General features: G+C 50.0%; 1 protein-coding gene across 1 annotated transcript in view; it reads left to right on the top strand.

Moving 5' to 3' along the window:
• The window catches only part of CAPN8 (calpain 8), a 58,533-nt gene that overhangs the window by 39,162 nt on the left and 2,226 nt on the right, over positions 1–17,145 (top strand). The window contains 14 exon segments of the mRNA XM_066252727.1: positions 1,216–1,301; positions 3,658–3,732; positions 5,254–5,375; positions 5,378–5,418; positions 8,477–8,643; positions 9,665–9,680; positions 11,878–11,980; positions 11,983–12,088; positions 13,039–13,075; positions 13,969–14,037; positions 14,552–14,624; positions 15,376–15,415; positions 15,417–15,446; positions 16,767–16,833. Of these exon segments, the coding sequence (XP_066108824.1) occupies positions 1,216–1,301; positions 3,658–3,732; positions 5,254–5,375; positions 5,378–5,418; positions 8,477–8,643; positions 9,665–9,680; positions 11,878–11,980; positions 11,983–12,088; positions 13,039–13,075; positions 13,969–14,037; positions 14,552–14,624; positions 15,376–15,415; positions 15,417–15,446; positions 16,767–16,833 (1,032 nt within the window).

A 17,145-nucleotide genomic window follows, 5' to 3' on the forward strand; every position in this document is an offset into this window, starting at 1 on the left:
AGGTTGGAGAAATTGTCAATTAGATTCTACACTCATGCCAAGAAGTGTGTTTGTGGAGGTCAAGCAGTGGAAACCCACAGGTTCCCAAAGAGGAAAAAGGCAGTGATACCTGCTTTGACTGTCAGGATGGGGTATAGTAATGGGAATAAATACAGGTGTCCCTCACTTTCCAACCCAAGGGGAGCGGGTGGGCTGTACTTTTCATTATTTTTACTTACTGTATTTTGCCTATACCCCAGAAGGATTTGATGGGGCTTACAATGGAATCCTAGACACAGTAAGACCTTATAACTAAAGAAAAAGACACCAGACAATTCAGGCTAAAATCTAGGTTGAAAACTGCAGTAACACAAATGAACTTTGCTTTGGGTTTCCCAATGGCCAAGGCAAAAGGGAAAATGAGGAGGCATCTCAGCTCTTGGTATTTGTTAAAATGGCATGGATGTTCAATACATGTGTCTGTGTTTCATGAAGATGTTCTTTAATCAAGTCAATTCCCAAGTATGAATAGGTGTAAACACTGAGCTAGGGCATGAAAAAGACAATAAAGGTAAGTAAGACACTGAAGAGCCCACAACTCAAAATTTGTGTGGGGCTCATAGTGACAGTTCAGGCCAGCAATCATATTCTAGGCGTGGCAGTCACACAGCAGGGAGGGAGTATGTGTGAATTTATGAGTATGGGCTTTGGAGACAGAGGGTCTCAGTGCCTGTGCTCTGTTTCCCTCTTAGTAGCTGGGTAACTGTAGATGACTTAACCTCTCCGAGTCTCACACTTCTGAGCTGTAAAATGAAGGTAGTAACAGACCCAGCTCCCAGGATTGTCGTGAGGTTCAAATGAGGGAATAATGTATCTGAACTGCTTAGCCCCATGCTTAGTCCATAGTCTGTGCTCCATACCTGCTAACCGCTGTGTTATCGGTATTTATTGGAAAGGCAGAGATTATCATTATGTCTCATGCATTAAGGACCGAGTCAACTGTAAACTCTACACCCAAGTTGAAGCAGACATGAACTTGATTTTGTCAGTTTGCTCAACCGAATTGTGAGGAATGGAGCAGCTGGCCAAGGCTTGAGAACACACGTTAAAAGCAAATCAAAGTGTGGCAGTTGGGGGACATTTGAAAAACAAAATGGCAGCCTGAGGTGCAGACATGAATGCAGGGCAGCCGGGGGCCACGAGTGCCATTGTGTGTGTGCGTGCGTGCGCGCGCAGGTGGATTTCCGTGGCCATCCAGAGAAGCTGATCAGACTCAGGAATCCGTGGGGCGAGGTGGAGTGGACAGGAGCCTGGAGTGACAAGTAGGTGCTGTCCTCTCTCCCCCAGCCCTTGCCCCGTGGCGGGAAGGCATCACGCAAACACTCGGTCACAATGACAAGGATGGTGTAGTGAGCGTGGTAGTGCTCACTGTCCTCCAATTACACAGCCTGTTCTGAAAAGGGTAGTAAATGGCTTCAAGCTGGGAACAAAACCCACGTGGCCGGAGTCTTTGATTCCTGGTCCCCGCTTGGCATTTGCAAGTTCGGCAACTCTGTTGGACTTGGCTGCACGCTGCGGGGCTGTCTGTTCTCTGCCTGCCACACCATGGTGATCCAGAGGTGAAATCGATCAGTTATAATTGGGTTCTTCCCACTTCACAAACTCTGGTCACTTTGACAAAGGCTGAACCCCTCGGCGCCAACAGGAAATGACACTTAGAAAGTGGAACTCTATCCTGCAGCAGATGGCTGCAGCCGACAGTGATGAATGGGGTGGCATGCACTCTCCGGGAGCTCCTGATGGGGCAGGTGTTGATCTTGTCCAGCAAAGTCTTTAATGACCAGAGGCTCTGCCTGAGCAGGCCTCTCTGCTGGGGAGAAGAAGTCAGTATGAGATGGTGACTGGACACCAAGGCCTCCCCTGGTTTCCTTCTAGTTACCACTGCTGGCGGGAGGGAGGGGGCGTGGCAGGTAGTCACTGGGAAAGGAAATAGAATTCGTCAGTGTCATTGATGAAGAGCCATCAGAAATGGGAATAGTCATAATAATTCCCCCCTCCTAATGCATCCTTATGCCTGTGCATACCCCACATGCTGTCCTTCAAACCATGATACAGCTCGGGCTTCTGAAGGGAACTTGATTATATTTTATCACACGTTGTTACTGCCCAGAACTGTAATACTTCCCCTCAGGTTGGTGTCAATGAAGAAACATGTGTCTGGAAGGCCCAGGATCACCTCCTGTATTAAAGATTTCTTACTATATTGCCTAAGATTGAGCAAAACCCCAGACTCCAGTTCCACCAACTGCCCCAAAAGTGTCATGACCGAATGAAATTGAGACCTTGAACTTTGGCTACTCAAACCAACAGCTGTTTAATATATCATATTTTTTGCTCCATAAGATGCACCTGACCATAAGACACACCTAGGGTTTTAAGGAGGAAAATAAGAAAAAAAATATTCTGAACCAAATATTAAAATATTTAATAAAATACCGTATTTTTTGCTCTATAAGACACACGGGCAATTTCCCATCCACTTTTGGGAGAAAAAAAGTGAGTCTTATGGAGCAAAAAATATAGTAAGCCAAACTAAGCAAAAGGGCCCCCCTGAACAGGCTGGGACAGGTCCAAGGGTGGGAGGTGATGGCTGGCCTGGGGTATGTATGCATTGGCTGTTGGGGGTGGAGGGCGCTGTGTCACTAAAGTAACATCTCTAGGTTCAGCCCAATGTCTAGTTAAGATTAGAGGGAGACTTAAATCCGATCTAGAATTCTGCAAATTGTCCCCAAATCTTTGTGTATAGCAAGCACCTTCTGAGACTTGGATCTGATTCAATTCATGTTTCGATGAATTAAAGAGGCCCTAGCTCTCCTGCCTGGCCACTCGGGACTCCCAGAGGCTGCGCTTGGGTGTACCCCTGCTTTTATGAAGGAAAGGGAGGTGTTCACATTTTGCCAAAAGCATTCGGGAAAGAGATTTTTCATAGCAATGGAGTCTTGATATTGCTCCATCATTTAGGCATTGCATACATATTTCAGAAACCTCTAACTCTGTAAAGGTCAGGTAGCTGAAGATGGCATTTGAACAAAGTTTGTGGGTATTGTCACGGAAAGGCCATCAGCAGGTGGCTTCACAGGGTGACATTTCTTCAGGGATATTGCCATAAAACCTGGTTGTCATTCTTGCGGGCTCAGGAAGTGGACCAGAGCCATGTGCCCAGAGATGGTCAGAGCCTCCCACAATGTCTTATCCCCAGACCTATAGATAAGCCAGAATGACAGCTTGTTAATTGATACGGGCAGGCATGCCATTCTGGGGTGGGAGTTCTCACACCTCTCTCGGACTTCCCCACTTCTGTGATCAGGGGCCTGGGAGTCTTGTTAGAAATGTGAAGCTCACCTGGAGAGTGTAATTTGGGCAAAGCCAGGGCATGATATTCCTGCCACATGTGTGGGGTCACCCTGTTAGTGACCACGGAGTCCGTGTCCCTGGCCTGCGTCCTGTCCTCACACTGTGTGTTCCCCCTACATGGTCTGTCCTGCCATTTCCCCAAGATTCCCTCCCCCCCCATTTCTGGCCTTTTGGGGGAAGTTCAGCTGTAGCAAACAGGTTGTGCAGCAACAAACCCTTCAGGAACAAATTTTTTTAAAATTTATTTACCCCTCTTCCCCCCAGTGCACTGGAGTGGAATTACATAGATCCCAGGCAGAAAGAAGAGCTGGACAGGAGAACCGAGGATGGAGAGTTTTGGTGAGCAAGCTGGCCCGTAGCTGTGGGTTCACCCCTCTGTTCGGTGGGGCAGCGTATCTCTGGGTGTTCCAGAAATCTGACATGGCTCCTGGCCAGGGGGGCTTTCATTCCGCTCCCCCTTGTACCCTGGTATGATTCTGCCTCTATGCCAACACGTCCAAAGCCTGGGAATCATGAGATCCAGGCCCTGAACACAGGCTAGCTCCCACTTGTCCTTTTCACTTTCTGTATCTTAACAATGAAATAAGAGCGGTCCTTCTATGTCTTTGATCCGGGATGTAGCCTACCATCTAAATGAGATAACTTCCATTGTGGGTGGGCTAAGGAAGGTAATAAGGACACCCCTTGACTACGATGTGGCTTAGTGAACATCTCTCTGCTGGACATCGGTCAGAATGAAATAGGATGAAACCTCTTCTAGGTTTAGATGAGACTCACCCTAGAGGTAGGAGCTTTGTTCAGATTACCTCCTGGTGTCTCTTCTAGTTCACGGTTTCTTCTCTTTGCTGTGCTGTTTAGCCAGTTTGAAGGGCTCTCTGGTAAGCAGAGAAGCTATCAACAGTGAGAAAGTTAGACAATACCATATTTCCCCATGTATAAGACTCACCCTTTTCTGAAAAATTTGGGGTCTAAAAACTGGGTGCGTCTTATACAGTGATTATAGATTATTTTATTTGGATTTCTGGCTTTTTCATGCTGGTTTTTGCACTCATTGTTGAAGACAGTAACTCGTCATCAGACACAGATGAGGACAAGCTAATGGAAGGGAGTTCTGACAGTGATGGGGAGTTGTATGAATTTTATGATGAGTAAAAGTTGAGTTCAATAACTTTAGGTAATACATTTATTTTTAATTTTTTTAATTTTATTATTATTATTATTATTTTTTGTATTTTTTCGAAGCTGGAAACAGGGAGAGACAGTCAGACAGACTCCCACATGCGCCCGACCGGGATCCACCCGGCACACCCACCAGGTGGCGACGCTCTGCCCACCAGGGGGCAATGCTCTGCCCCTCCGGGGCGTCGCTCTATTGTGACCAGAGCCACTCTAGCAGCGCCTGGGGCAGAGGCCAAGGAGCCATCCCCAGCGCCCGGGCCATCTTTGCTCCAATGGAGCCTTGGCTGCGGGAGGGGAAGAGAGAGACAGAGAGGAAGGAGAGGGGGAGGGGTGGAAAAGCAGATGGGTGCTTCTCCTGTGTGCCCTGGCCGGGAATTGAACCCGGGACCCCTTGCACGCCAGGCCGACGCTCTACCACTGAGCCAACAGGCCAGGGCCGGTAATACATTTATTTTTTTTTTCAAATTTCAGGCCCCAAAATTAAGGTGCATCTTATACATGGGAGCGTCTTATACATGGGGAAATACGGTGGCTCCTATGTCTTTGTACACGTGGGTTGTAGCAAAGTGGAGCACCAGCCCATGGCCTTTTATTGTGCCCAGTAGGGATGCCTTCTGTCACCTTCTCAGCCCAGCTCTCATAACCGAGAGCCCCTCCCCCGCCCCATCCCTCTGCCCCCAGGATGTCTTTTTCGGATTTTTTGAGGCAGTTCTCTCGGCTGGAGATCTGCAACCTGTCCCCGGATTCCCTGAGCAGCGAGGAGGTACACAAATGGGACCTGGTCTTGTTCAATGGCTGCTGGACACGGGCTCCACTGCCAGTGGCTGCCAGAGTTACCCAGGTGAGGTGAGGGGCTGCCTGGGCCCGCCTCCTCTGACTTACCCTCATGAGCCGGGTGTCCTTAGAGGTTCACCTTTGGGCAGTGTCTGCGCACTCTGTTCTCTGGCTTCTGGAACCACTTGGAGGCCCACTGTCCCCTGGGGCTTGGAGGCCAGGGCAGCAAAAATGGGCAGTGCCTCTGCAGCCCCTCCCCTGAGGCCTGATCTCAAGTGATACCATTCTCCAGCTTCTCCAGCTTCTGTGTGTCCAAACTGGCCCTGCTTCACCCACCCACCCCCTACCTTCCAAGGATGTGCTTCTTAATACTAACCATGTCGTGGCACCTGGTGCTGAGGCCTCCATCCATTCCCACCTGACCTAGGTGGCAGGTCCCTGTCCCGCTGAGCTCTGGGACAGGCCAGCTAATGGCATGCTAGGGAAACACGGGCACCTCCTGTGCTGTCTCAATGGGCTGCACCCATCACAGCAGCGCCTGAGTCCGAGGTGGAGGGGCTGGACCTTGTGGGTCATGCATGACCACACCCAGGGCCCTTGAGTGGCCACTTCACACTCTCATGGTGGGAGTCTCGGAAGCTCCATCTCTAGTGGGGCTAGTCTGGTGCAAAACCATTGCTTCTGCACTAACCCTCGTCTTACTAAAAACAGGGGAAGCCTGCCCATTCACAAGAGATCACTAATACACTCATATATAGGCTCCTCCTAGGTCAAATCTGCTGAGGCAGCACCCCAGGAAGCAACTCCGAAAAAATCAACCCTCCATCTTTAAGGAGAATGAAGGAAGGCAAAATCCACCTTCTCCACCTTCTCCACCTTCTCCACCTTCTCCACCTTCCCCTTCCCGGCGCATGCTCCCTCCCGGCCTATGGTGATGTGTTGATTGACTTAGACCAGGGGTCCCCAAACTTTTTACACAGGGGGCCAGTTCACTGTCCCTCAGACCGTTGGAGGGCCGGACTATAAAAAAAACTATGAACAAATCCCTATGCACACTGCACATATCTTATTTCAAAGTAAAAAAACAAAACGGGAACAAATACAATATTTAAAATAAAGAACAAGTAAATTTAAATCAACAAACTGACCAGTATTTCAATGGGAACTATGCTCCTCTTGCTGACCACCAATGAAAGAGGTGCCCCTTCCGGAAGTGCGGTGGGGGCCAGATAAACGGCCTTAGGGGGCTGTAGTTTGGGGACCCCTGACTTAGACTATTCCCAGGGCGGGGTTGGCTGCTTTCTTCTTATGCTGAGCTCACTGTGGGGCTGTGCTATGGCAGCGGGTTGCCATGAAACCTCATGTGAGTGCAGGTCTGGGTCTAGACTGGTTGGACCCTGCATTCCCCATCTAACCCTGAGCTCCAACCTCTGGTGGCAGAGATGGGTGCTGAGCAGAGAGGTAGGAGGCGAGATCCTTTTCTGCTACTGTCACTCAGCCTGCCAGCTGTGCAAACCTGAAAGGGTTCCTTTCCCCAGCTTTTAGTTTCCTAGTCCTCGAAATGGCATGATAATACGCACCTTTGGAAACGCTCTGTAGATGAGGAGTGCTATCCAAATGGCATGCATTATCTTTATGGCCCATTCTCATCCTCCAGTTCTGTCGAGGAGTAAACAAAGAGTGCAGAGATGGCACTCATGTGGCATGTAGGAGACATTAAAATATGCTCACCATTAGCAAACTCTTAGAAAATGTGTAGGAAATTTGCATGGACCATTTTGGGAGCTCAGAGCCGCAGGGGGTACCTGATGTTCCACCTGTCGGCGCCAAATCACCAGCCCATCTGTGCCGCCAACTAGCTGCCGGGGAGAGATGGAGGGTCTGCTCTTTGCTAACCATGTGAATACAGAAGATTACAGAATCGTCTCTGCCTCCTCTGGACCCTGAACATATCTGGTTATAAAATACACACCCTTGTGCCTGAATCAGGAAGTGGAGGTTCTGGGCAGGTGAATCAGAATAAGCAACCTGATTGGTAAGAAAGAAATAATAATCAGTGGATCTTTGTCACCTGTGAATGCCTCATTATTTCATCAAGTCACACCCTTATTTCAAGGCTGTAAGAACTCCCAGTCTCTGCACCCCCCCACCCCCCCGCCGCACAGGGCACATCATTATTGAAATTAGTGAGGCCCCGTCTTTCACAATTAGGCTATGACACCTGACTCATAGAATGGCTGTGTGCTTGGGGATGACCCATCTGACCTCTCTATGCCTTGGCTAGTGTAGTCATTTATGTTGAGAGATTATAAAAAAAAATCTATTTGGATCAAAGCAGTCTTTTAAAATATCCTTGGGTGGTGTGACAGGCATCCTTCTTAAATGCCAATTATTACTTCTCTTGCATTATTCAGTGACTTACACCAGAAGGGAGTGTGTCTCATCAGTGGGCTGTGACACTGAAGCAATCAAGGGAGGTCCCCGGGCTGGGGGACAGAGGATGGGCAATTAGGACAGCTTCGAGCTGTGATCTGGAGCCGGGGCCTGTCTGAGAGAGAGCACGTGGCCTTTGGGTGGCAGTTTCTGGGGAGCGAGCGTAGTTGTCTTTAGAGCCTGTCTGCAGGGGCCTTTTAGTAGCTAGTCTCCTCCAGACTGTGTCCTCATCAGTCCCTGGGACATGCCAGCTACCCAGATGTCTCCCTTCCTCTAGAAGGTGAGTTTGTCTTCACAGACCAGGGGCTGAGACCAAGGAGATATGCACTATATTTCTGGGAAGACCTGGAAATTATTTCTTAGGGGGGTGGGCAATATAGCCTGGGATTGTGGGATACATTGACTATCCCTAGGAAAGCACGCCTGGGCTCCTGGTTGGTCAAATGGACATGTGCTAAGCTTCCAAATGCTATGAGGTGTGTCTGCAGGTGTGGGGTAGGGAGAGAGAAGAAAATGTCTCATCACCTTGTAAAAGAAACGCGCTGAGGCTGCAAACCAGACAGAGTTTGGTTAGAATTGTGCTTTTCTTGGGATGATCAAGGTTCTCCCCTTTCATTTTATTTTCCCCTGTCTCCTCACTCCCTGTGGGGAGAACCACCATCTCCTGGTGACTTCTACCCACTCCTGGGACTTCTAGACCAATCCCCAGTTCAAGATCCAATTGGTTGAGGTGGACAGCCACTGGATGGAAGGTGCTGGCAAACCCTGCTGCACCGTGCTGCTGGGGCTGATGCAGAAGAACCTCTGGCGTCAGAAGAGGCTGGGCGGGGGGCAAGCTGAGCATCAGCTACGCCTGTGTACAAGGTGCTCCCGAGCCGGGCCCAGCCTCTTACTGCACGCTCGATGTCTTGGGTTGGAATATTTTGGCCAGTAATTGGATCACATCTTTCTTATTGTTTGAATATTCCTCATCAAGCATTCTCCTTGCTCACCTAAATGCTTTTTCCAGTGGCCTTACTGTGGCTAAGTCTCTGCCATTAACATGGAGACACGTGATTCATTAAACTTCACCTGTCACTGAGGGCTCAGTGTCAAGGCGCTTATTAGATTCTTTCCCAATAGAGGCTTCACAGGGGACAGGAGCCAAGAGCATGGGGCACAAGGCATTTGAGGTAACATAAGGAATACGAGGGGGCAGCACAGAACAGGGGAAGGAAGGCTGGACATAGGAGTCAAAGACAAACACCCTTTCCTCCTCTGACAACCTTAGACAGTTGTTGGATCATGCAGGGCATAGGCAGAAGGGAGAAAAGCCGCATACCTGGCCATTTGCAGTTCTGATGTCTCTGGACTGGGGACCACGACTGACTCTGGTCTGAGGCTGCGGTGCCCGGCCCAAGATGCCAGTTGGCAGTGGTCATCACCCTTCCGTGGGGCTCATAGCCTCACAGATATGTTAAAGCAAGACCTCCGGGTCTGGACGAGCCTGGTCAGGAACAGATGGGAATCCACTTTTGTATATAGGCAGAGAGACTCCTTGTAACAAGTACTGGAGGGGTTCGTGGTGGTTGTTTTAATACAGTTTTGGTAAAAAGAACTTTCTTGGAAAAAATTCAATTCTAGTTAGGAAGGCCCAGAGCTGGCCAGAGGCCCGACATCTCAGTATAAATTACTGCAGTTGTTGATAGAAAAAGGACAGCCTTGCAATTCATCAATGGCTTTCCAGTTTCAGAATCGCTGGCTAGTGTCTCATGTTAGCACGGACCACGTCCCCAGTGGGCCAGGATCACACAGTCTGTCTGCAGGACGTGGGGAAGGACAGAAAGGCATGAAGGGGGGGGGCATGACACTCTCAGGTGACCTGCTGTTTTCCTCTGCCCTGTAGGTCCCCAAAGAGGTATGTGAGTGCCAACAAAGATTTCCTTCTTTTGGTTCAGACAGTGGCTGCCTTCACGACAGGCACCCAGCAGTCTGCACTTCCTCTGACTGCGGCCGGCTGCTGCTCCTACAAATAGACCACTTCCTGCAGGACCCGCTGAGCTGGTCACTCAGAGAGCCAGCGAAGATGCTCCCACCTGCCCGGCCACCATGGAAGGGGGGAGCAGTGGCCTCTGCCCACTCTGTGCCCGGTGGCCTCTGCCCACTCTGTGCCCGGTGGCCTGATCCGAATAAGATGATTATAGCACAGCTTGGGTTCCCCTTTATCTAGCCAACAGAGTAAATGCTCTGATCTATGATGAGAGAGGGAAGCACCTGCCTTATCTTTTGGGCTCCTGGCTTCTCCTGAGCCTCCTCATTGATTTATAACTAGGTAGGGGAGACATGTCATCACTGCCATACTTACATTCCCAGTGGAGGGGACTGGCATGGCTCAATAGCATCCAGTGCAATGTCAGGTCCCAGGTTGCGCTGGCCCCTGGAGCCTCCTCTCCTTGACTGCAAGCTGAGAACAGGAGAGAGCTTTCAGTGTGTGAGCAGGTGTGGGTGTACGTACACCCAGAGTGGGTCCTCCCTGGCACCCTGAACTTCCCAGGGCGGCTCCTCCAGCCACCCTGACCTTGAACTGGAATCAGAGGATTGGAAAATAATGGTCTCGCTTGCTTTTATTCATTCCTCTTTCTGAAATGTATACAGCGCTCACATTTATGCCAATATGTATTAGAAGAGATTTGGGTCTTTTTTTTTAACTGCTTTATTACTTCAACAAGAGAGTTTCATGGTTTATTTATTTATATTTTCATTGATCTGAGAGAGAGAGAGAGAGAGAGAGAGAGAGAGAGAGAGAGAGAGGCAGGAAGGGAGGGAGGGAAGATGGAGGGAACCTGGTCTTGCCTCTGTGTCCTTCAGTTCCCACTCTGGACTCCTGAACAGGCCTTCTCTAGTCTGTCCCATTCCTGGGTTGTTGCTAGAATTCACTTTGCCCCTTTCCTGGCCCAACCTGAATTAGTTTGCTTCCCTACCTCAGTTCCATGGGTACTTTCTCCTGCTGGCTCCCTGTTTCCTCCCCTTGCTGTCCTCAGGGATGGCAAGGTTGATGCCATGACACTTAGACTTTGGCCGTGGCCTTGCTGGCCACACCTAGCATTATCTGTCTGGTATGTCAACATTTTCAAGGGGATACCCAGAGCCGTGGCTGCCCCTGTACCCAGGTCTCAGCAGGGGCTGGGGATCTCCGTGGAGTCCTGACCAGGGCAGAGGGGCCAGGTGGCCCTAATTTCTTCCCTGCTTAGCAGGCTGGTACCCCAAAGAGGATCTAGTGATTATGAATGGACACTGTCTACTCCGGGGTGGTTATTCTGGCTCCGGGTCACAAAGAAGTTGCAGCCCTTGTGGCTTATTAGCACCTGCATTCTGTCACAGGCATCTTGATGAAGATTGGTCATAAAGATACAGTCCTCTGAGAGGCTTAATTACTGCAATAATGACATTGGCACCTGTGTTGTTGAATCACTCCGCAGTCCCTAATTAGCCTGTGCCACACACTGACAGCTTCCCTCCTCCTCCAGCAGACAGATAGGTCCTGGGGGACACCTCTCCCCCCCAGGACAGCAAAGGCCCTCCTGCCTCCTTAGGGGCTGCCTTGTTGCCCTCCCAGCCTGCTGGCCCTGGTCACCCTGCAGAGCAATTTTTCTAGATGGGCAAACCCCTCTGGTTGCTTTTGCTCCAGGACCAGAATTTAAAGTTACTTTTCTAGCCTTGGGACTGTACTGAGGTGCCCGATGCCACACCCCAGGCACAGCCACCGAATAGGAGCGTTGGATTCAGTGAGTGGGTGATTCATGCGGACAAATGCCCAGATCGAAGCTGAGCACTCCCTGGGGACCCTGCGGTCAGACTCTTCACTTCACCAGGGAGAGGGCATAGGGTCTGGCAGAGGTCACAGAGTCAAGGTCAGTGACCGAAACAGGGCCTGGCACCTAGAAGGTGCTCTAAATACACTTGAAAGGCTCCCTGTGAGTTCACGGCAGAACGCAGGTCCGCTGGCTCTTCACCCAGGGTCAACGACTACCCATCCCCAAAACAGGAGAGCAAAGCCGAGCCTCCGGCCCCTGTCTCGGGGCCTCAGTGGCACTGACTCTGACGTTACTCTCTCTGCAGCTGGAGGGTCACATGGGTGTGCGCCTGGACCAGCGCTTCTTCCTGGGCCACCAGCCCGTGACCTGTTCCAGCACCTATGTCAACCTGAGGGAGGTCTCCGCCCGGCCCGGCTGCCCCTGGGGGAGTACCTGGTGGCGCCGTCCACCTTCGAGCCCTTCCAGGAAGGCGACTTCTGCCTGCGGGTATTCTCAGAGAAGAAGGCCGGGGCCCTGTGTGTGCCCCCCACCCCGTGGTGTTGGGGTGGTCTGAATGCCTGGGTGAGGGAGGGACAGGCTCTGGGGCTATGTGTGACCCACCCTTGGCTCCCAGCTGATGCTTCCCAGAAGAACTGTGTAGAACACCATGGTTCTCACAGGCCGTCACTGGGTGCCCCCTCCTGCCCCTCTACTTTGGTCTGTAGAATGCTGTGGAATTTTCTTTAAAAAAACAGTCAAGGCAGGAGAGAAGACACATCAGTAACAACCTGGTTAGAGGGTGTTCCTCCTAGCAGGGCGGGCACCTGAGGCCCTTAGAGTGGGCTCTAGAGAGCACCACCTCCTCCCCTTACACACATACACATCACTCACACACCACACACACATATACACATGCACACACATACACATACATGTGTATACTCATACCATCCACCCACACCACACATACCACACCACATATACACACAGGCATGTATACACACCACCCACCCACGCCATGCGTACATGCATACAGCTTGCATACAGACACAACACTACATATCATGTATGTGTCTGCATGCACACTGGGATTTGATGGCTCATTCCCAGAGGCCCTTCAACAGAGATTCACAGAGTGGGTTCTCAAGAGAGAACAGTAGTAACTGGGGCAAAGAGGGAGAGAGTACTTCAGAAGGGTCGTCTACCAGGGAGAATATTCTAGATTCCATCAAGGTCCAACCAAACTTGGCAGTACTTGTCTATGGTAAAAACAAACAAAACCAAAAACCCCAACAACTCATGGTGAGGTGGGGAGGGATCCTGGCTAAATATTAGGTTTAAGCAGTTTGGTGCTGGTAGAAACAGAATGAGGGTCTTGTATAGGAAGACAATATCTCAGAAGGGTCAAAAACTTCCTAAAAGGACCTAGCCATTAGCTGTCATTTTACTTACTGATATTTGGTTTATTTCTTTTTTTATATGTCAGGGAAATTGGGGATGTGGTAGCTGGAAACCCATATGAGGTATGCAACCTTTTAGTATACTGAGCTCTGACACTGTTGCCTAGCAGTTATTCAGTGTTTCTCATTGATTTTGTGAGAGTTCTTTATATATGGAGGATGGTCCTTTATACTTTATACATTGAGGACCACATGGCTCTTCTTGATAAAGATGAGATAGAAGCAGTACTGGGACACATTCCTATCCTCTGAAGGGGGGGAATCTCAGTGTCCCCCCCATCCAGTCAGCTGGACCCTTAGCTAGAACACTGAGGCAGTTCATGCAGGCAGAGAAGGCAATGGGTGAAAGTGATCCAGTCCCTTGCTCTTAGTCTTTTAGGGGACAAATGATGGAAGTGTATTAAAAAGGTGACAGGATGCTCATGCAGAAGTGGATCTAAACCTGTGAGTGTACAGTCTAGGGGTGCTGCTCGAGTGAGTGCCTATTCTGGTCAGGATCCCTGGAGGAGGTGTTCAGGGCAGATTTTGGCAAAAGAAATGTACAGGGTTTGAAGTGTAGGTTCACTCACCTCACTTCTTGTCTTCCTCCCTCGTGTCCTCAATTTCCTGTCCTTTTCTTCAGATGATGTGCATTGAGGTGGCCATGTGGCTGCTCCCTGAGGGTAAGGTCATGTGGCCACATGGGCACTGGCTGGGGTGGCACAGGACTCCCTTTGCAGGGCACAGGTCCAGCTTTCACCATCCCATTCTGTCTACCCAAAGAGACTGAGGTATCTCTGCAGAGGCCACAGAGATTGGCAGTGGGGTACCCCCCGGCTGCCAGTCTTTGGCTGAATGGGTGGTGGGCAGACATATTGAATTGTTTTGCATATGTCCAGCTTGTAAGCTCCTCTTTCTGTGGATGCCCGAGCCAAATACGATTCCCACATTAACTACGCAATTGTCCTGCTTCTTAGCCACATCCCAGCAAGGGGGATCTGAATGATGGCCAGTTCCACCGCCTGCTGGAGAAGCTCACTGGGGAGGTGAGTGGATGAGTGGGAAAATGGCCAAGAACACTCAGGTGGGTACTCAGGGGTGAGACACTTGGGAACTGTGAACCCCAAGCAATTACATCCAATAGAAATGACAGATTACATTGCATATGCACAGGGTGCTCAGGAGTTTGCAAAATCACGGCTTATTTAACTCTAAAGTGAATGCAGAAGTATTTTGAAATTTTGAGGCTATTCTACATTGGGGTGTGGCCCACCACTGTTACTTCTATTATCAGAGACCCACTGAACTTGGTTGTCAGTTTAAGCAAGCTCCCCATGTGGCAGCATCTGCTTGGTGTGTTCCACACTCACATCACATCATTAATGCACACGTCCCCCCAGGCTGTGGGAACCCCAGACAAACAGAACTGAAGTTTTCAAAGATGTCACAGCCTTTTGAAATCACAGGGCCTGTGCACTGGGTGTCGGACTCTACATTAATTTAACATCTTGGAAAGCTTGTCAGGGCCTGACATGACATGCATTTGCGTTCTCTTTCTAGGATTCTGCGATCAGTGCCTATGAACTCAGGACTGGCATGAATGAGGTGTTTTCCAAACTTAATTTCTTTCTTGGTGCTTCTCAGAAAGTCCATGGGAGTCACAGAGATGCTGGGTTGGGGGTGAGTGTGAGGGTGGGTACTGGGTCAGGATCACTGCAGATGGGAAGAAGGGACCTTTGGCCTCTGACCCCAGGGGTCCAGGTTCCCTCTGGGCTGACAGAGCATCCAGCAAGTAGGAGGGGTTGGGAGGGGGTGCTGGAAATGTGGGGGGTGGGGCTGATGCTAGAGCCTCTGGGCCCTGTGGGATAGAATCTCGAGTCTTGGGAGAAAGCAAGCTGGGCTGAGAGTGACCTGTGTGAAATTCTCCCACAAAACTCATGACTTCGATGCCATGGAAAACTGCAGGTTGAAGATGGTGCTCTGTACTGTACCCTTGGGGAGGTGTGGAGGGATGCTCTGTCTGTCCTAGACAAGGTAGGTCCCCATCTCAGGCTTTGTTGCGAGTCCTCCTTCCACACCCAGGAGCAAAGCCTCGTTTCTCCCATCTGAACCCCAGTCCCACACGAGGTGGCATGGAGCAGGCTTCTTGTCTGGCCCAGCGATGGGCCAGGGGAAGTCTCCCAGCTGGCTGACTGTAGCTGGACCAGGAGTGAGAATGTAGGAGCAAAGCTGAGCAGCCAAGTTCAAGTTCCCCCGGAGCTGGGGTGGAGCAGCTCAGGGCTCAGAGCCCCAGCTGGATGGTTGCATGGCCTTCCCACCCTCCGCTCCTGCCTGTTACCTTGTCTTCAAATGATCCTCACCCCACCCCCCTTTCCTATTTACAGTTTTAGAAACCGACATAAAATTCGACGGATTCAACATCAACTTGCAGGGAGATGGTCAGCCTAATGGATATGTCCTTTCCATGACGGTATTTCCACCTTTCCCAGGGAGGAGGGGGGATGGGCAGAGAAAAGAAGGAAGGAGAAGGGAACCAGCACTTGCTGAATAGATGTCAGTGTCCTGCGTGAGTGCTAAAGAAAAATCTCATCTCACATTTGCTCCTCAATAGGCTGAAGATGATCTCCATTTTTATGGAAAAAACTGAGGTGGATAGTGTTTAAGTGACTTCTTTGAACACCTTAACTTTAGCAAATATGGAGCATCTGTGCCCAGCCTTCTGGTTAATCACGGTGCTCTTTCTTCTGGGGTGTGCTCCCACCTTCCTCCTTCTTCCCCTCCCCCTTCCCTATCTGGTCTTTGACACCAACTCTTAACACAGCCCTCCAATATTTCAGAATTATCACATGAGATAAAACCTGTTTGTTTCCTCTGGCCCAGTTTAACTCTCACTCCACACTGAAGGATACAGCCAGCATTTTCTAGGTGGACAGAGCAGCTTAAATAAAGGCACAGAGAAGAGTCCCGTGTCACTTCCTGAACACTTTACCTAGTGTAAGTTCAGGTCACCATGCTCCACAGCTCTGATGGCAAAGGCGGTTTCTTAAAAAATTGGAGCCTTGGCCTGACCTGTGGTGGCGCAGTGGATAAAGCATCGACCTGGAAATGCTGAGGTCGCCGGTTCGAAATCCTGGGCTTGCTTGGTCAAGGCACATATGGGAGTTGATGCTTCCAGCTCCTCTCCCCTTCTCTCCCTCTGTCTCTCCTCTCTCTCTCTCTCTGTCTCTGCCTCTCCCTCTCCTCTCTAAAAAATGAATAAATAAAATTTTTTTTAAAAAAATTGGAGCCTTGGAGGGCTCCCCTCAGTTCTTAGGGGCTCAATCATGATGCGCTCTAATGACCTTCGGGTGAGAGGGATGACTGATCTGTGTGGGGATACGCAGAGGGTTCTGGAGAGCCAGCACATGTATGTGGACCTCTGCTGTGGTTATCAGCAATGGGGCGATGATGCTATTCTTCTGGTTTCAGACCTTCAAATGCTGGGGCTCTTCAGCTGTGTCCTATTAGGCCTACATGGTAAACAATTTAATTTTGGATCCTGTGGGTCCACTCGGCTGCAAACGATTCCTTGATTGAATCATTCTTTTCAAACTTGCACCTAGACTCCCATTTACATTTGAGAGTGGCCTTGTGTCCCCACGTGTTGTTCCCAGTGGTCCTCCTTACTGCAGATATGGAAGTTCACTGAGGCCTTAGGACATTGTACAAGGCCACAAGAGAAAAAAATCTGTGTAGAATTTGGGTTCGATCATGTTGGTCTTTAACGTGTCTAGAGCAATAGCACGAGCACCTTGGGACTGGCAGAATTCAAGATGCTGCAGTCGAAGATTTAGAGATACCTGGTAACTCTTCTGTCCCTCTTGGGCATCCCCTGGGCTCTGGTCCCTCTCCCCTGTTCTGTGTCTTCTAGCCTCTCATCCTCCCTAATACTCTTTCCTAGTTTATTACATGCCCTCCTCTGAGTAGGTTCTTAATCATGGTCAAAACCAGCATAAAACCTGGATGCATTGTTCAGGAAGCACTAAGACTAGGCAATGAGAGACTGTGCCAATGCCTTCACTGGAAGCCCTACCATTCAGGCTTAAGGGGTGCATACCGGCCCTCAGCCCAAGGTCTTGTCTTTGCTCTGAACAGTTCTTGGAGGTGTCAGTGAG

The sequence above is a fragment of the Saccopteryx bilineata genome, chromosome 1 (assembly GCF_036850765.1).
Source record: "Saccopteryx bilineata isolate mSacBil1 chromosome 1, mSacBil1_pri_phased_curated, whole genome shotgun sequence".
Classification (NCBI taxonomy): Eukaryota; Metazoa; Chordata; class Mammalia; order Chiroptera; family Emballonuridae; genus Saccopteryx; species Saccopteryx bilineata.